At 41.1% G+C, this 19,729-nt stretch overlaps 1 protein-coding gene and 1 non-coding gene across 3 annotated transcripts; one reads left to right on the top strand and one right to left on the bottom strand.

The window, feature by feature from the left end:
* Positions 1 to 962: 962 nt before the first annotated feature.
* Positions 963 to 1,087, bottom strand: LOC119036376 (small nucleolar RNA SNORA33). The gene has a single exon (XR_005079982.2). It is a non-coding gene; the product is annotated as a small nucleolar RNA SNORA33 (small nucleolar RNA).
* A 2,922-nt stretch (positions 1,088 to 4,009) lies between these two features.
* Positions 4,010 to 12,337, top strand: KPNA2 (karyopherin subunit alpha 2). 2 transcript variants are annotated; one of them, XM_037128101.2, is made up of 11 exons: positions 4,010 to 4,118; positions 5,190 to 5,287; positions 5,419 to 5,556; positions 6,324 to 6,412; positions 7,931 to 8,199; positions 8,655 to 8,749; positions 8,849 to 9,112; positions 9,309 to 9,542; positions 9,958 to 10,140; positions 11,078 to 11,227; positions 11,991 to 12,337. In XM_037128101.2, the coding sequence occupies exons 2-11, from the start codon at positions 5,213 to 5,215 to the stop codon at positions 12,081 to 12,083; spliced, it is 1,590 nt and encodes a 529-aa protein (XP_036983996.2). In that variant the 5' UTR covers positions 4,010 to 4,118; positions 5,190 to 5,212; the 3' UTR covers positions 12,084 to 12,337. The 2 variants fall into 2 exon arrangements, with proteins under 2 accessions (XP_036983996.2, XP_036983995.2); XM_037128100.2 differs by having other exon boundaries at positions 4,010 to 4,122.
* The last annotated feature ends 7,392 nt before the right edge of the window (positions 12,338 to 19,729 follow it).

The raw sequence follows: 19,729 nt of genomic DNA, 5'->3' as shown, positions 1-19,729 counted from the left end.
GTATGTCAAGTGTAATTTTAAAAACATTTAAATTTAAAAAATTAAGGAAAATGGATATAACAAGGTCTCTAAATACAAAATAATATGGATATTTTTTAAACCTTAAAGCTAGGTTTAGGATGAAGATTTAGAGACTTTCTGGTTTCTTGCACAATAAATATCTCTATGCTTCTTGCATGTAAAGATGCAGCATTTTTGGTTTTAAAGAATACAAAATTTTATTTTCTTTTTGGACATATAATACCTGTTCCTTGTAAAACTGTATAAAATAGGGATAAGCCAAATGAAAGAAAATTAAAATTGATTATAATTCTACCACTTAGAGTGAAGCACTATTAACATTTTAGTGAGTTTTTTTTTTTTTTTTTAGATTTTATTTATTTAATTTTTAGAGACGGGAGGGAGGGAGAAAGAAAGAATGAGAAATACCAGTGTGTGGTTGCCTCTTGCACGCCCCCCACCCAGGGACCCAGACTGTAGCTCAAGTGTGTGCCCCAACTGGAAATCAAACCAGTGACCCTTTGGTTTGCAGGCCGGCACTCAATCTGCTGATCCACACGAAGCACAGGGCTTGGTGTATATTTTTTAAATCTTGTCTGTGTGTCATTGTTTTACTACCTGTAAGTCATGAGCCACCCAGAAGATGTTTTCCATTAAAGCTAAGACAGTTAGTGAATAATGACAATGCTATAAGAATTATTAATTGTATTCAGTCTCCGTCCTTGAGTACACTTTTTTCTTTTCTTTTTCTTTTTTTTAAGATTTTATTCATTTATCTTTAGAGGGGAAGGGAAGGAGAGAGGGACAGAAATATCAATGTATGGTTGTCTCTCATGCATCCCCTGCTGGGAACTGGCCTGCAACCCAGGCATGTGCTCTGACTAGGAATTGAACCACAATTCTTTGGTTCACAGGCCCATACTTAATCCACTAAGCTACACCAGCCAGGGCCACTTTTTTTTTCTTACAGCCATTTTCAGGGACCTTAATGACCTCAGTGTCTTTGGAGCTTGCAACATGGCGTTACTATTGCTAGTTTTCTCTAAATTTCTGCAGAAACACATTCAGGTAAGCAGACATCTTAATATTTTGTGTGACATGGAAAATATGCATAAATCACTTCTGCATACCAAAATACAGTGGTGATCTCTGGAGGAAAACATTTGTGTGATGTTTGAGTTGCAGGCTAAGCTAGCTGCTTTTTCACTGGAACAGAGTTTTTACTTGTAAGGATGGCCGACATACTAACATTATTCAGGCCTGATCACACCTGGTTTGCTTCTCCAGGGCAGCTCTATTCTCAGGCTCACATCATCACATGGTCTTGTGGAAGAGACAGGGTATTTCACTCTCAAAGGCCTCAATAAGCCCCGGCTGGATTGTTGAGTTTGTTAGAGTACCATCCCAATATCCCAATATCGTGGGTTCCATCCCCCAGTCAGGCCACATACAAGAATTAATCAAATAATGCATGCATGAATAAGTGGAACAACAAATCAAATCCCTGTTTCTGTCTCCCTAAAATAATTTTTTAAAGATTTATTTATTTTTAGAGAGAGGGGAAGGGAAGGAGAGGGAAAGAAACATGGATGTGTGAGAGATACACTGATCAGTTCTGCTTCTCACACACCTCCAACCAGGGAGTTACTCCACAACCCAGGGTGCATGTACCCTGACTAGGAATCAAACCAGCAACCTTTTGGTCCCCAAGCTGCCACTCAATCCACTGAGCCACATGAGCCAGTGCTGAAAATAGTTTTTTTTTTTTTTAAAACAGAGCTTATTAGACTCTAACAGGTATGGTTTAATTGGTTGTCATTCTACAAAGCAAAAGGTCCCTGGTTCAATACCTGGTCAGGGCACATGGCTGGGTTGCAGGTTTGAGATCACATCAATGTTTTTCAAATAAATAAATAAATGAAATCTCTGAAAAAACAAAAAGTTTTATTGCACTGTGTTACATCTTCATCACCAAGTCTATCCCTGTGGCTAGGGTGGAATGTACCGATTGGCCTAGGTCAGAGGCCCTCTCCTGAATCTCCAAACTACAGTAGCTAAGAGTGGAGGGTGCATGGTTCCCCGGGGCAACCTTGTACCTTTCAAAGGTAACTTCTACTTTTGACATTGTATTTCTGTCTCAGGTTGTTGAGAGCTTATGTGGGTCCTGAAACCAGACAGCCTGGGTTTGTGAATCTGGACAGGTTACATAACCACTGGTGATTTCAGTCTCCTCTTCTGTGAAATGGAATAGATGATATTACTTCCTCAGAGAGTTGTGACAATTAAATGTATTAATATGTATATAATGCAACATACAAATGTATTATAGTATTGTACACTTGAAACTTATGAATCTATGTCACCCCAATAAAGTTTTTTAAAAGATTAAATGTTTTAATACATATAAAACACTTAGAACACTTCTGGGCATGTAGTGGAGGATGCACGTTCCCCAGGGCAACCTCCTATCTTTGAAAGGTAACTTTCACAATTGACATTATATTTGTTTCAGGTTGCTTTCAGGTGCAAGTCCTGAATAGTGGTTAAAAGCATGCAAAGTTATATATTTGTAACCTTCAGAGGTAGGGCAGGCTGTTCATTAGAGTTTTCCTGTTTTCTCTACAATTGTCCTATTCAGATTTCTAGGACTCACATCCCCTCAATTCAGAACAGAGCCTCATTTCCAACCTCCAATCATTAAGCAAAAGGCACAGCCTCCCCAACAAGACGCAAGGTTTCATGCATTTCCCTGAAACACTCAGAGTAACAAGAGAACGCCCTGCATTTCCCCGAAACATTCAGAGCGACAAGAGAACGCCCGGCAGTGACTGGTTTAGGGGTGAATTCTTTCCACATGTTTGCGCTTGGGGGATGGGTTTATGCTGATTGGGTGGGTGAAAATAGAGTAAACCTCCCAAGAACCCCATGGCTGCCACACAATGAGTGAAGCTGGCAAAAACGCCTGCAAAATGGACAACGTTCGATGTTTGAATTTATGTAGAGCAAGAAAGAAAACCAATTTAACTTTTCTGAAGATACCCTTTTTAGGATACAGAAAAATTAGAGAAAAAAAATTGATCCATAATCCCGATGCTCTGATAACCATCATTAGTACTTAAAAAAGGAAATGTAGATGGCAAAAAAAAAAAAAAAAAGCAACCATTCGGGAATGTGTCACAGTATAGAATATTACTGAAAAGACTGACAAAACTTCAAAACGGACTATATATATAGGGGTGGATAAAATTAGGATTAAAGTTGTAACAAATAACTGATACAATAATGAATAAATAGTAACCCAGGAATAAACTGTTTCACATAGTCACCACTGTAAACCTATTTTTGCCCACCCCTGTATATATAGAGAGGGGAGGGGGGGAGATAGCAGAAAATGTGGCAAAATGTTAACATTGGGCAAATCTAGGTAAAGATTTGCAATTCTGTAAATACAGATTTTAAATAATTAAAAAATAAAAGGGTATCAAGAGAAACAGGCATAGTGAACCTTTGGTTGCCGTATTTGTGGTTTCTATGCACTCTTTTACGACGCAAGCTAAAAAAAAAGCCACACATATTTGTCTAGTTCTTCCTCTCCATAATGAACAGTAGGGTCTCCCAAGTTCCTTCTGTGAAATATACATACAATATGTTTCTATAGCAACACTTTAAAGAGAATAATTTTGGGAACCCATTTGTAGTACTTGTAGTGGCAGCCGCCGAGGAAAAAGACCAGCCACTTAAGAACACTCAAACCGTTTTTGCAAAGCCCGGCTGCGGCGAGCCTAGAAACCACCATTCGCGTTACTTGCCGGGACTTCCAACTCCAAACTGCTAGGAGCACCAGCATTACCTGGCAGCTCCCTCATCTCGCGATACTCTCTTGGCTCAGGCCCTATGACCCCCCTCCAACAACGTGTTTTTCAAATCCACCAATAGACGCACAACGTAGGCTCAAACCAGCCAATCGGAATGCGGAACCACCGGGAAATTTAAATCGCGCCGGCCGGCAGCACGAGCCACACGGTCTTCGTGCTGATCAGTGTTGGGCGTTTTCAGAGCAACCGAACCGCAACCTGTCCGCCTCGCACCGTCTCCTGTGAAAGGACTAAGCCGGCCGTGTAGGTACGAACTCAGGCTCACCCTGGCCAGAGTCTTACCGACTGGCCTTCGGGCCGCGCTCTGCTTGCGGGTGGTGGGAGGTACACGGGTACACGGGCGGGAGGTACCTCGGGTACACGCCCGGCCTGCTTTGGCCTCACTTGTGGAGGAGGCCTCCCGGGCGTCTTTCGCTGTCGAGGGGGCTGTTACACGATGCTAGTCCTCGGGCTTCACCCCGCCTAGGCTCTGCGAACCTCAGCGAGAGCCTTGACTCTTCGCTACTCGGAAAATAAGACTGAGTTCTGATGGCCGAAGTCCCGGGAGGCGGCCAGGCGCCGCCGGCCCTTCCTCCGTCGTTTCTCCGCTGCGTCTTCCCGGGGTGGGGGACCGGAGATGCTGGAGGTGGCCGTTGTCAGGTTTATCTCTTACAATGTAGGCCTTGAGTTGGCTGTGCGGATTTCGTAAATTAACATAATGGGATAAAGATAAATCCAAAGGAACCTTTGAAGGTTGCTCTTTAAGTAGCCGAGTCTGAATGATGTCAGCAGATAATCATCCTCCTGAAGTATGTTCACTGGAAATTCCTGGCATTGAAAGTGTTGGCGAGATACGGAAGATGCAGAGAACTGCGTCGCAAATTTTCAGTGTTGACACGAAAGTGTTGTGGAAGGCTTAATAAATGCAATAGTGAACAAAATTTATCTTACATTGAATTTTTTCTTACGTTGTGGAGAGTGTGTCTATTTTGGCTACTTAAAGACCAGAGGATCTGAATGTATTAAGCCTCATAGGTTCAAACTGAGCTTAACTTTGTCTTCCTACTTAACTCAGTTTCCTACTTTGTCTTCAGTTAACTAGTTATGGACTGCACATAACTGCACTAGTTCTAGACTGCACTAGTCTAGAGCTGCACTGTCTAATATTGGACATGCTTGTGGCAAGTCCGAATTTTGAGCTATGCTGTAAGCTTACAATGCACACAAGATTTCAAAGAATTGGTACGAAAAAAGAATGTGAAATATCTGTTAATGTTCTTAGAGACAAAGCAAAATGATAAAAGGGACATTTTTTTTCTCTCCCTTATCTCATAGCTATCTCCCTTTGTCTCATAACCATGTCCACCAATGAGAATGCTAACTCACCAGCTGCCCGCCTTAACAGATTTAAGAACAAGGGGAAAGACAGTACAGTGAGTACCTTCTGTTGCTTTCACATAGTATTGTTTAAATGGAAAGATATTTTGGGGAATTTGGAAAAAAAAATTCCCTCACTTTACAACAAAACCTGAATAGGTGAAATGATCTGTTACCTTTTCCCAAGGAAATGAGGCGTCGCCGAATAGAGGTTAATGTGGAGCTGAGAAAAGCTAAGAAGGATGAACAGATGCTGAAGAGGAGGAATGTGAGCTCCTTTCCTGATGATGCTACTTCTCCACTGCAGGAAAACCGCAACAACCAGGTGAATATATTTTAGCTTATGAATTATGGTAAACCCAGAAAATCAGTATGGTGGTTAAGTATTTTAAAACATGCCTATTCTTATGGTTTTAATAATGAAATCGGTGAAGATTTTTTTTTCTTCTCTGAATCAGTAGTTGTCAGTTTCCTACCCTTTATTTATTTATTTATTTTAAAAGATTTTATTTTTAGAGAGAGGAAGGAAAGGAGAACTATGGAAGGAGAAAGAGAGGGAAAGAAACATCAGTGTGTGGTTGCCTCTTATGCACCCCTTGTTGGGGACCTGGCCTGTAACCCAGACGTGTGCCCTGATTGGGAATTGAACCGTGACCCTTTGGTTCACAGGCATGCACTCAATCCTCTGAGCTATACCAGCCAGGCCTTCTACCCGCTCTTAATAATCTGCTGAACCTGATCCAAGGTCTTCTTTAGCTTTGATCTCCCTTCGTGTTCGCCTGCATTTACAGCTGCCAGCTCAGTAACTTGACCTCGCCCATTCCAGTACCAAATGAAAGTATGTCCAGAACCAGCTACTCTCTGGCTGTTTCTACCTTTTTTTTGTTTTTGATACTCTCTATGTTTTGTACTTGTTTGAAAACTGTTCTGCATGTAAAATAATGAATATTTAACAGGCAAAATTAAATGTAGGGCTAATGGATATTTAGTAACTGATTGTAAACCTAAAAACGTCTTCCCAGTGGCAAAGAGGGATATTATTGTTTGTATTTAATCCAAAAGATAATTTGCAAAATCTCACTGTTTTTGTAGGGTACTATAAATTGGTCTGTTGAAGACATTGTCAAAGGTATAAATAGCAACAGTTTGGAAAGCCAACTCCAGGCTACTCAGGCTGCAAGGTAAGTCTGTCTGTTGTATCATAAGTAACCCTAGAAATTAGCCTTTTTAGATTTTCTTTCTTTTAAAAAAAAAATTTTGTTTTTAGAGGGAGAAGGGAAGGAGAAAGAGAGTGTATGTGTGGTTGCCTGTCCCGTGCCCCACACTGGTGACCTGGCCTGCAACCCAGGCATGTGCCCTGACTGGGAACCAAACGGGTGACCCTTTGGTTGGCAGGCCTGCACTCAATCCAGTGAGCCACACCAGCCAGGGCAGATTTTCTTTTTTGGGGGGAAAGAGATAGATGGTGTGGGTAATGGTTAAGCCAGCTTTAGGAAGCTGGTAAAACTATAGGTAAAGCTATAGGTAAAACTATAATTTTCTACGATACCTAAAATCCCACCCATACCCAGTCATCATCACTATTAATCTTTGGTGTACTTTTTAAAAAATTATAAATTTTTTTGTCAATGTGGCCTTTCAAGTCAGTGTCAAGGAAAGGAATTGCTTCAGTAATTTGGATTGACATATACATTTAGAATGGTATATCCATGTAGAAAATAAGTATATTTAGACTCTTATCATCTCGCATTATACACAAATATTTGTGACATCCCTCACAGAAAGGATTAGTAATTTCTGGAGTTTAACGGTGGGGAAAATCTAAATGGCAAACGTGGAAAAGACATTTAACCTTACTTGGTCAGAGAAACAAATTAACAATGAGAGTGTAACTTTCAGGTGTCTTAAAGTTTTAAAAAACTGACAAGATCTAGCCCTGGCCAGTATGGCTAAGTTGGTTGGAGTGTTCTGTACGCCAAAAGGTTGCAGATTTGATTCCTGGTCGGGGGACCTACCTAGCTCGTTGGTTTGATTCCTAGTCAGGGTGCATACAGGAGGAGGCTGATCAATGCTTCTCCCTCTTCCCTCTCTCTATCCCTTCCTCTCTCTAAAATCAATAAACATTTAAAAAATTTTAAAAACCTGGCAAGATCTAAAGTAGATTTCTGTAGGGATTCAGAGAGGAGAGTAGTCTGCATTATGGGTGTGTGTGTGGGGGTGTGCGCACACATTTTAGTAACTCTCACCCAAGGATATGTTTGTTGACTTTTAGAGAGGGGAATGGGAGAGAAAGAGAGACACGTTGATATGAGAGGGAGAAACATCAATCAGTCGCCTCCTGTTCGCACCCTGACTAGGGATGGAACTCACAACCTAGGTATGTGCCCTGACTGGGAATTGAACCCTGGACCATTTTGGTGTTTGGAATGATGCTCCAACTAACTGAGCCACCTGGCCAGGGCCATTACTGATGATATTTTGATTTTGGGGGGGAAAAAAAAGGTACTTAGACACCACCTACGGTAGTACATTGCATCCAGTCCAGCTGCTTTTAAATTACAGGATAATTTGAGTGTTTAGTGCTTTACCGTAAAAGGTTGTCTAAAGTTCTAAACTCTTGAATTGCATTTTTAATTTGGTTTTTACACACACTTATTTGTTAATCACCTTCAACTTTTTTTTTTTCTGCTCACCCTTAGGAAACTGCTTTCTAGGGAAAAACAGCCACCGATTGACAACATAATCCGGGCTGGTTTGATTCCAAAATTTGTGTCCTTTTTGGGCAGAACTGATTGTAGTCCTATTCAGTTTGAATCTGCCTGGGCCCTCACTAACATTGCTTCCGGGACATCGGAACAGACCAAGGCTGTAGTAGATGGAGGTGCTATCCCAGCATTCATTTCTCTGTTGGCATCTCCCCATGCTCATATCAGTGAACAGGCTGTATGGGCTCTGGGAAACATTGCAGGTACTTGGCATTTTTCATTGTTTTGACAGAATGTCTCTAATCATAAAGTTGGAAAAAGTGCTTTTTTTTTCTTTTAAATTTTAATTATTTTTAGAGAGAAGGGAAGGGGAGAAAGAGAGGGAGAGAAGCATCAATGTGTGGTTGCCTCTCATGTGCTCCCTCCTGGGGACCTGGCCCACAGCCCAGGCATGTGCCCCAGTTGGGAATCAAACCAGTGATTCTTTGGTTCACAGGCTGGCACTCAGTCCACTGAGCCACACCAGCTAGTAATAGTGACCTTTGTGTCAAGTTTTGAACTTGCTTTCTTCTGGTGCTTATTAGGTATGAAAGTGGCATCTAAGTAAGTTAGGGGATTTCTGAGAGTGTTGTCTTTATGTTAAAATATTGGCGCACTGGGTCACTAAATATTGACAGTGCCAGAAAAGTAGGTAAGTGTGACTTTGCCCTTTTTTCAGGTGATGGTTCGGTTTTCCGAGACTTGGTTATCAAGTACGGTGCAGTTGATCCACTGTTGGCTCTTCTTGCAGTGCCTGATATGTCATCTTTAGCAGTAAGTTACTGACATAAGTCAAGTTACTCACTTGTTGATTTCTAATTTTCCCACCTCCCAAAAAGCAGAACCTTTCAATGCATTTTTCTTTTCCCTCAGTGTGGTTACTTACGTAATCTTACCTGGACACTGTCAAACCTTTGTCGCAACAAGAATCCTGCACCCCCATTAGATGCTGTTGAGCAGATTCTTCCTACTTTAGTTCGTCTCTTGCATCACGATGACCCAGAAGTACTAGCAGATAGCTGCTGGGCCATCTCCTACCTTACGGATGGACCGAATGAACGGATCGAAATGGTTGTGAAAACAGGAGTTGTGCCCCAGCTTGTGAAGCTCCTGGGAGCTACTGAATTGCCAATTGTGGTAAGCCGTTAACTTTCAGATGAGAATGTAAAGTGTAAGGAACGTAATTACTTGATATTAGTGTTGACATACCACTTACTTGAGGCTGTAATGAGCCTATTACTTGTCAAAACTTTGGGGGTATAGAATTTTTGAGCAATATTAGAAAAAATAAAAGACAAATGTCACCATGTCCTTTTTTTTTTTTCCTTCTCAGACTCCTGCACTAAGAGCCATAGGAAATATTGTCACTGGGACAGATGAACAGACTCAGGTTGTAATAGATGCGGGAGCACTTGCTGTGTTTCCCAGCCTACTAATGAACTCTAAGACTAATATTCAGAAGGAAGCTACGTGGACAATGTCAAACATCACAGCTGGCCGCCAGGACCAGATACAGCAAGTCGTGAATCATGGATTAGTCCCATTCCTCGTTGTTGTTCTCTCTAAGGTAGTGAAGCTTTAAGCCTTAATCCAATGATTGTTAGCACTTATGGACAGGCATTTGGAGCTGTGTTTGATAAGATTCTTTTTTTTAACTTTTTGTGAAAAATTGTGTATTTGAGAAAGAGGAAAACATTGATTTGTTTTCCACTTACTTAAGCATTCATTGGTTGCTTCTTATATGGGCCGTGACTGGGGACTGGCCTCGCAACCTTGGTATATTGGGGTGGTGCTGTAACCAACTGAGCTACTTGGCCAGGGAAAATAAGGTTCTTAATATACCAATGTTGCATTTATTTGCTAAATAATGGCCAATAATCTCTTTCACTTAAGGTTCTATAGTCACTGTTTTTTAAAATAGTTTTTTTGGAATCTTATTTTTATAACCGTTCTGAAATAAACCTGTTTCTTATGTTCATTAGGCAGACTTTAAGACACAAAAGGAAGCTGTATGGGCTGTGACCAACTATACAAGTGGTGGGACAGTTGAACAGATTGTGTACCTTGTTCACTGTGGCATAATAGAACCATTGGTGAACCTCTTAACTGTGAAAGATACCAAAATTATTCTGGTTATTCTGGATGCCATTTCAAATATCTTCCAGGTAAGTCTTAACAAGGTAATCTGAGTCTAGAATGATGACCCTTGGTTTATCAGTCACCCGGTATGAACAGTTTGTCAATGTTTGACTTACTGTCCTACTTCCCTTTAACTACGCTTCCTCAATTTTTCACGACAAATTATTTCATCTGTAAATGTTTCTATATCTCCTAAAAGATGAGGGCTTTTAAAAAATCAAATCACAGTATTCTTACACTTAATAAATTCTTTTTGATATCAACAAATGACTCAGGGAAATTTGTTTTTGTGTACCATAGACCATGGTTCTCAATAGACAATGGTTCTCCACCTTGACTAAGGTTATATATCTGGGGTGCTTGTACAAAACAGAAGTCTGTTTCTATCACAGCCCAGTTGAGCCTGGATATAGTGTCATTTTTTAAATATTCTATTAAATAACTTTACTATCATGCAGTTAAAATATATAGAATTATAAAACTTAATGTGAAAAATGTAGCGTCATTTGTATAGATGTCCAGTTGATGATGAACAGAAAAGGTTGAGAACTATTCAAAGATCTTTGTGGCCAAAAGCTACAGAAGTAATTGCTAAGAGCAAGTAAGATCAGATCACCTTAAATTTTTTATTTTTTAAGATTTTATTTTTATAGAGAGGGGAAGAGAAACATGAATGTAAGAGAAAGATTGATCAGTTGCCTCTTGTATGCACCCCAGCTGGGGACCAAACCCGCAGCCCAGGCTTGTGTCCTGATTGGGAATCAACCAAGTGACCTTGGTGACCTTTTTCTTTGCTGGATGATGCCCAACCAACTGAGCCACACTGGTCAGGGCTCCCCTTGAGTTTTAAAAAAATGTAAAATGGAGATAGTTTTTATCTCATAGGGTTTGTTAAAGGAACTGTGAGATGTTATTTCTGTCTGATAAATATTAGTATTCAAACATACACTGGAATTTTTGTAGGCTGCTGAGAAACTAGGTGAAACTGAGAAACTTAGTATAATGATTGAAGAATGTGGAGGTTTGGACAAAATTGAAGCTCTACAAAACCATGAAAATGAATCTGTATACAAAGCCTCATTAAACTTGATTGAGAAGTATTTCTCTGTAGAGGTGAGTGACGTGATAATGTTAATAAGAACTTGGAAAGTAGACATTTGAGGTTAAGTTTATAGACTTTTTAAATATTTTTTTAAAAATAAGGTTTTGTTTATTTATTTTTAGAAAGAGAAGGGAAGGAGAAAAAGAGGGGAGAAACAGTGATTGGTTGCCTCTTACACGCCCCCAACAGGGGACTTGGCCCCACAACCCAGCCATGTACCCTGACTGGGAGACTTTGGTTCACAGGCCTGCACTCAATCCACTGAGCCACACCAGCCAGGGCTCTCATGCCTTTTAAAGATGCCCTGTACCCTTGTTAAATGCAGCAAAATATCAGTGTGAGTGGGACAAAATGTACGTATTTGCTCCTCAGATGTTTGGCTGGATGGTAATATAATCTTTTTAACTTGAGATTTTTAAAAAATCACCAATTGACTATGAAACAAATAGCCTTGGGAATCTTAAAATATCTTGAGAGTAAGCACATCAGTGGAGTAAGCTTGTCACTGAGGAGTAGGCCATACTTTGGGCCTAATGAGCAGTTTTTCCCTTGCCTATTAAAATGAAAGGGGAGAAGAACCTTCCCCTCCCTTGTACTAATGAATTGGCACGTTTTGGCAGCCCTCTCTCCCTTCCTCCACTTTTTCAAATATGGTACAGGGTTAAAGGTTGAAATATGCAGATAAAGACCTTAAGAGTAAATACTTCTAGGTAGGCTACTGCTTAGAAATCTGCCATATTTATGAGATTACATTTTTTCTTTTAATACTTCCAGGAAGAGGAAGATCAAAATGTTGTGCCAGAAACTACCTCTGATGGCTATACATTCCAAGTTCAGGATGATGCTCCCGGGACCTTTAACTTTTAGATTGTACAGCTGAGGCATAAAATGTTTGTTGTGTACTGTTTGGTATTGGTATAAGTTTGTCTTACTGTTTCTCTACTAAGAACTCTTTTTAAATATGGTTTGTTATTGTAGCACTTTTTACAGTGAAACTATACTTGAACAGTTCCAAACTGTACATACTGTATGAAACTTCTCCTTTCAATGAGTTTCTTATTTCTTTGTGGAATTTCCTATCTTACAGTGTCTTGTAAATAAAGATTAAGTTTCACCATTTATGTTACTTCACCATGCCTATGTTTTGCTTTCCAGTGTTTGGAGCTCATAGGTTAAAATGAAGGGTAACGGAACCAAAACAATGTGACCGATCAGAGGTGTAGTTCTGGTTACAGACATCATTTCATTTAATGATTATCAATTACCGAGGAGTGATATCTTTCCTTGCCTGCTCCTGAGTTTGGGCTTCTCTTCTGGGTAACGGTGGCAGTTGGCATTTCTAGATTTCACATCCATTTGTACCAGCCAGAAAATTTTTTCTCCGAGTTTTCACAGAAGAATGAATAAAATTTCCCAGAAACCCTTGGCCTGTCTCCTCAAGTTTCAGTGGCCAGGGAGATGAAATGAAAATCTTTAATTTAATGATGATGAACCTCCGCAAGCGGCAAGTGAAATTTATTCCTTCCAAACTTCAAGGCTAAAGCTTGGGATCATCATCTGCAAAGTTTACCCAGAAAGTCAGGTTTATTTGTGAAGGGGTTGGGTCCAACTGTTTAATTTAATCCCCAGGTGCTCCTTCCATGCACTCTGGGTTGAAAGCCACTAGAAGGAAAACTAGCTCTGCTGTTAGAATAGGAAAGAGCGGGGTGGGAGTGTTACCAACAGTACCCCTTAAGTTTGAGGAAAAATGAAATGATTGAAAAAGTACTTTTTTCTGCTTTTTAGATTAGCAGAAACGTGATGAGCCAATCCCCCACTGCTGAACTCTGACAGCCTTGCCTGCCTTTTTTCCCCTGTGGAAGACAAAATGCCATGGGACTATAGGTGGGGATTGGAGTTGAGATTCCAGTTAAAAGTGATTTATGCTTTGCAGTGTGGGCCTGGCGTAAGGTTCCCACAAAGAAGGGTGGCAAGAAGGGCTGTTTGGCCATCAAGGAGGTAGTGACTGGGGAATACAACACGCCCAAGCACATCCATGGAGTGGCTTTCAGGAAGTGTGCTCATCGGGCCCCAGAGAGATCTGGAAACTTGCTGTGAAGGAGATGGGAACTCGGACATGCGCATGGACACCAGGCTCAACAAGGCTGGCTGGCTAAAGGAATGAGGAATGTCCCACACTATTCATGTGCAGTTGTCCAGAAAATGGTGACGTTTCACCAAGTTCTGTACGTTATCCACATGTCTGTCACCCCTTTCAAGAACCTACAGTTAATGTGGATGAGCTAACTGCTTATTGTTGAATAAAATTGTAAAACTGCAAAAAAAAAAAGTGATTTATGACCTTTAATGGTATTGTATTCCACCAAGAAGGTAGTTTTGAAGTCAGTAGCACTATAATGTAGCAAATTTCCATTTACCTTCTCTCAGTGGTCGGATTCTTCCCGTTCATCAACATACACATACTGTTTTGTTGTTTCAGGAAACAAAAATCACTTCAATCTGCTACTTTTCATTTTGAAAGGTCATTACAGTATCATTTGCAAAATTCAACAAGGAAAGATGCCACCGATGGCATGTTTTGGGAACCACTGCGAACCATCAGCTGTGTATGTCATACATTTCGCCTTGTGCAGGTGATGAACTTTTTACAGAAGTTTCCTCCATGAAATAGAATGTTTAGTGTTTATCCTGTTTGGTTGCAGAGAAAGAAAGCAAGTTTCTAACCTGGAACACTAAACCACGTTGCACGAGATCCACCTAAGCTTAAGCTATCTTAGGGGCCCTGGTCTTTCTCTTGCTTTTCCTATTCTAAGGCTTCCTTATGAAGGCAGTCAGCGGGTAGAGGGGGCGGTGGCTGGGGAGAAGTAACCAGACTCTGGCTCTGTAGACTCCGTTTCCCAGCTACTTCTTGCTCTACTCCCCCTTTTTCCTGTTCTTTTAGAAACATAATTAATTCCCTTGGATGCTGAATCCAAGTCTTTTTAACTTGAGAAAAAGTAATGTGAAAAATAAATCTGGACCCTACAGATAGGTGGAGCTTAATGGCTTTAGAGGGACTAGTGTAAATAGTATTAGGTCTGGATTTGTTAGAGTAAAACTCTTGACTCAATATAAAGTAATGGACAGGAAACGGCTGATTTCCAAAACTACATTTTTACATTTTAGATAAAAGTCTTATACTAGTTTCCTTAGAGTTGTTAAAATTTGTGGAGACATTTTTTTTTAACTTAATTGGGTGAAAATTTTGACTTTTTTTATATTTAGCTTGATGTTTAAAAATCTGAGAAAACAGGCCCAGCTGGTGTGGCTCAGTGGATTGAGCGCTGGCATGTGAACCAAATGGTCACTGGTGATTCCTAGTTGGGGACATGCCTGGGTTGTAGGCCAGGTCCCTAGTGGGAGGAATTTGAGAGACAACCACACATTGATGCTAAAAGTCTGAGAAAGCGCTAGTCACCAACTTTTTCCTCTTTCACATGTCTAATTTGTTGATACACTAAATTTTTTTTTTAGCTCCTAGCAGTTTTACATCTCATTTAAGACTTTACTCATGTTTTTTTGCCTATAACTTTCATTTTTTATCATAGGTAAGTAAAGGTGGGAAGGGAATACAAATTTCATGAGGCCAATACCAAGTAAAACCTGCTAACACGTATTCTGCTTGTTAAAAATATTTAAAGTAGCATAATTAAAAATTGAATTTCAGTATTAAACATTTCTCGAAATATTGGTTCTTTAAATTGCAACATTGTATCTTGGCTTTAAATCTTACCAAGCTCCTGACTATTTTTGGAATAAAGTAGGAAATAAACATTTCATTTCCCAAGGTAGTTTGAGTTTTTCCCTCTCATGCTCAAACTTTCTGTGGCAACATCACTGAAAAGATAAACTTGAGATAATTTCTTGTTATAATAAATCCTCACTGTTAATAGGCTTTTTTGCTTCAGCACTTGGCCTCTTAAATTGCTCTTTTTTTTTTTTTGCTTCCAGAATCAAAATTGTGTTCACCAAAGTGGTATTTTTCCTTTCTATCCTATCAATAGTGGTAAAAGCAAAATCTTGTTTTGTTTGGGCAGTTGGAAAGCTTGTAAGGTACAGGACCCCAAGTTCAGAAGGCCATTAAGGGAAGTGCAGTTGGCTACTCCTTACCTCCCTCCACCCTGCTGACGCTTGCCAAAACTCAGCTGGCTGACTTTGGAAAGCCCTTGAAATATGTCACTAATAGTGCTTTCTTTTGAGATTGGGCTGTTGACCTCATTTGTGATGAACAAAGCCTGGCCAGATCACGCAGCATCCTCGTCCCCCTCAAGGGAAAGTGTAAGTGAAAATGTTTTAGCAACATTACTGGTAAGTGTCATAACCCCAGCTAATAAAGATGATAAAAAACACTCAAGCTGTCAAGTAAGGGTTTCTTTTTTTTGAGGGCAGAACAATTTAATTTTGAATATTTGTATGTTAAATGGCATGTTGTTGGCATAGTTTGAAAGCATAATGCTGGTGTGTATAAACATCCAGTTCCTCCTAAATATTTGGGACAGTTTCATAACATGGTGTAGGAGTTGTATTAACCAAACCCTTTTAGATTGATCAGTTTATTCATTCCTCCCAAGCTTTTCACAATCATAAATACCTTTCCCTGTCCTAGGTCTGGGGTGGGGTGTAGTGGGATGGACTTGTGACTAGGAGCCAGCTCTGCCTGAGTTCAAATATGTTAGTGACCTTTGGGCTGTTATAGATCACAATCCCTGGTCTAAAATAAGTACTCTTTAGCTGTTAACTACTACATAATATTAATACCCCAGGTTAATATTATAGACATAAAACAGCTATTCCCAACCTTTTAACAGCAAAGATTTTATTTATTCTACACACTTCTATTTTGATATATTTTACCTTCTAGGCTATTTATTATTACTTTTTTTCCCTAATCAATCACAGATATAAATCAACATGAGCTCACCACATGGTTTGTTTCTATACTCAGTGATAGGATTCTATCCAAAAGTTGGGTGTTTTGTCAGCCATCAGGCCTCTCAGGGGCTTGCCATTGATTACTGAGCAGTGGAGCTGGCCCAACGCCCACCAGCTTCTAGCCTTTGCAGCTACCTGGTGAGAGCTCCGAGTTCTCTGTGTCCACTGTTAACCTTTCTCTGAATTCTATTGGACAAAAGGTTTGGAGCACCTCCTCGCCCAGCGTCTCGCCAGCCCCGAGAACAGCTGTCTGAGCCACCCACATCCAGCATAGGGGAGGTTCGCTTGGAACCTTGTCAGCATAAACATCAGATAGGCCTTTACTCAGCGGTGATACAAAGCCAGTTGACAGAACAAACGCTTGACTATGAAACAGCCAAACAAAGCTGTGTCTTCTACTCTGAAAAAGGTTTACTCTTTAGAGCTTGAACAGGTTCAGGCAGAAATATTGGAAGCTTATCCATAAAAATGAGAGAGGATGAGAAAAAATGGGATGAATAAAGAAATTAATTCAAGCCCTGACCGCTGTGGCTCAGTGGATTGAGCAACAGCCTGTGAACCAATGGGTCGCTGGTTCAGTTCCCAGTCAGGGCACATGCCTGGGTTGTGGGTCGGGGCCCCAGTGGGGGGGGGGGTATGTGAGAGGCAACCACACATTGAAGTTTCTCTCCCTCTCGCTCTCTAAAAATAAGTAAATAAAATCTTTTAAAAAGTATTAATTTAAAATGAATGAAAAGTCAAGGTATGATATACAGAAGGCAGTTTCTGCTTGTATCTACAAAAATACATATTTCACAGGAAAAACATGGGACAACATAGACATAAGACTTTTCAAAATTATGACTGACACCAAGGTTTGATTGAGGTGACCAGTGACCACCTCCACCCTGTGTTCTTGTTCATCCTCTCAACCTACGTCTCCGTCACTCTGAGGAGACACTAGCTTAGTGAATTCGAAGCTCATTCCTTTTCTTTCTTTTTGGTAACTTTGTCAAGTAACTTTTTCCAGTGACAGGAGCAATGCTAATTATAGAAAATTAAAAAAAACACAGAATACCACAAAGATTACAATGCCACCACACAATTATACATTTTTTCAGAGATAGGATTTCTTAATCTGAGTTTCCTGAGATCCAGGATAGGCCTTAAAGGGGCCCATGAACCCCTGAAATCGGATGCAAAGTTGAAATATGTGCATGTGAGCTTTATCTGAGAATGGGGCTCGTAGCCCAATGAAAATTAGGTTCTCAAAGGTGTGGCCCCCTTCAGAATATTGCAGACATCAGCTGTAGCTCTCCAATTTATTTTCTTCACATGCATGATGTGCTTTTTAAATTCAGCCTCTGAGCTTGCTTTCACACAGTGGTGGAAGACCTCAGACCCATGAATTTAGCTGTAATTTGACTGAAGAGAGCGAGCTGAACAGGAGTCCCAACTGCTCTTTCCTACAGGATGGCATTTGGTTGACATTCATTCATTCCATGAGCATGATGAAGCACACCAGGAATGTGACACATTTTTCCCTGGAAACAGTGATGGCAGGGGCTTGTGGTACTTCCCTTGGCCTCCCTGCAGTCCTGGGCAGTGACACAGGACGTGCTTGGCTCCTCAGCCTCCCGCTGAACAGCCAGGTCTCTGAGACGCCAATCACACACTTCTGAGCCCTGCTGACCAGGGGGGAATGAATGGTCCCCCGAGGCAGCAGGAAACTTGCCTGCCCTTCACCAGCATAATCAGGTCTGTCATTGTCTTCAGGAATTGGCTTTCTTTCTGGGCCTTGCTCTCTGCTTTGGAGGTAATGCCTGCCATTTTCCTCTGGTATTTCTGCTGTGCTGGGCATGCTCGCCTTTCTCATTGGATGAGACCGGAGATATTTGCTAGCCAGAGTCACAGCTGGCTCCCAGATGGCTTGCTGTCCCATTCTCCCCCTCCCCCACCCCAACATCCCAACGCTGATTTGCTTGGGAGGTTTAAACTCTCTAGAGGTGGCATGGGGGAAATCAGTTTCTTTTGGCTGGACATTCTAGAATTCTGCCTAAAACAGAAGTTGACCTCATTCATACCTTCCACCCAAAACTGAGGGTAACTTGATAACCAGCAAGCTATTACTGACACTGCTAAATTGTCTAGTGAAGAAAGTTCTCTCTCTTTCTCTCTCATATATATGTATACATATACACACACACAATGCTAGAAGAGTTCTCCAGGGTATGTTCTTGGGGACACTGAGTATGACATCAAAATGATCTGAGACACTTGTGGTGTTCAGTTCCCAGAGCGACAGTATTCACCCCATTCAGGTGGACATGGGCCGCAGACCTCAAATAGTCTCTTGTTGCAAAGAAATTCTTCAGCGTCTATTTCCTGGAGATAATGTAGAGAATGCTAGCAGGTTTCTAACATACTTCAGCTGTTCAGGAAATACTTGAAATAATTCCCTGCTCTAGAGAATAGGAGGAGGGCCAGAGAGTGGGAAAGTATTTCTCTCTTTCTTTGAGCTCTCAAATGCACTTCACAAGGATGCCACCATTCACACACACACACGCTCCTGTGAGCTCTTTTCTGACTCTCTCAGCCTCTTTCTGCAGGAATGTTCTTTTTAAGAGTGTGGCGAGAATCCTAGTAACTTGGACTTCCCATAGCATCCCGGCCTGAGCTTCCTAAGGAACTTCACAAATGAGAACTTAATTAAGCTTGGAAAGCCCCGTCAGAGTCCTCCCAGCCATCATTGAAATGCAGCCAGCCCTGAGGTGGACCAGCCGCCTTCTCTGCCCAGCAACAATTCAAATCGCGGAAAGGAAGAGAAGCCGACTGCCTCTTGCCATTGAAATTGAAAAAAAAAAAAAAAAAAAGGAAGCAAGTTAGGCACCATGTAATTAATTGCCTCCTTGATTGGCTTTTTGCTGCATTCAGTGGGGTTCAGATCCTGGTGTTTAAACTGGGTCATTCAGACTTTTTAGCAAGATGTTAGGTAGCTGGAAAAAAAAAAAAAACGTGAACAAGTTTAAGATTAATGTTTATCTAATGCATTGGTTCTCAATTGAGGGCGGTTTTGCCCCTCAAGGGGAAACCTAACAGGCTGGAGACATTTTTTTTCTTTTCGTCACATCTTGGGAAAAGGGTTGCTACTGGCATCTGAGTGGGTAGAGGTCAGGGAAGCTGCTAAACATCCTGTAATGCCCAGAACAGACTTCCCATAATGAAAACTATCTGGTCCAAGCTGTTAATAGGGCAGAGGTTGAAAAAGCCTTCTCTAAACATTCAAAGTGAGTCAGTGCTGGCTTGTGTCCTCTTTCTCAGCCCAGATCTTATGTTGGTGACCTTGGAGCCCACTCTGATCTAGGCTCTAAGCTCCTGGGAGCACCCTGGTTCCTGACTCAGCCCTGCCCTAGATGTATCTGCAGGTGCCCACATGCCCCTGAGCCGTGGGGTGTTGGAGACACGCCTCTCTTGGCGCCCTGTGTTCCCTGGGAATCACATGCATTGTGCATCTGGTGAGTGTTTTTTTCTGCAATAGGAACCACTTTTTGCATAGTTTCTAG

The sequence above is a fragment of the Artibeus jamaicensis genome, unplaced genomic scaffold, assembly GCF_021234435.1.
Source record: "Artibeus jamaicensis isolate MK-2021 breed Jamaican fruit bat unplaced genomic scaffold, CSHL_Jam_final contig_1998, whole genome shotgun sequence".
Taxonomy (NCBI): Eukaryota; Metazoa; Chordata; class Mammalia; order Chiroptera; family Phyllostomidae; genus Artibeus; species Artibeus jamaicensis.
The sequence above is the reverse complement of the archived record's forward strand: the minus strand, read 5'-3'. Positions and strand labels throughout refer to the sequence as shown.

Excerpts from the sequence above, each read along its gene's own strand:
- KPNA2 (XM_037128101.2), top strand. The coding sequence starts at position 5,213 with ATGTCCACCAATGAGAATGCTAACTCACCAGCTGCCCGCCTTAACAGA. Across the intron at positions 6,413-7,930 it reads CAGGCTACTCAGGCTGCAAG|GAAACTGCTTTCTAGGGAAA; the intron begins GTAAGTCTGTCT and ends GCTCACCCTTAG. Across the intron at positions 9,113-9,308 it reads CTACTGAATTGCCAATTGTG|ACTCCTGCACTAAGAGCCAT; the intron begins GTAAGCCGTTAA and ends TTTCCTTCTCAG.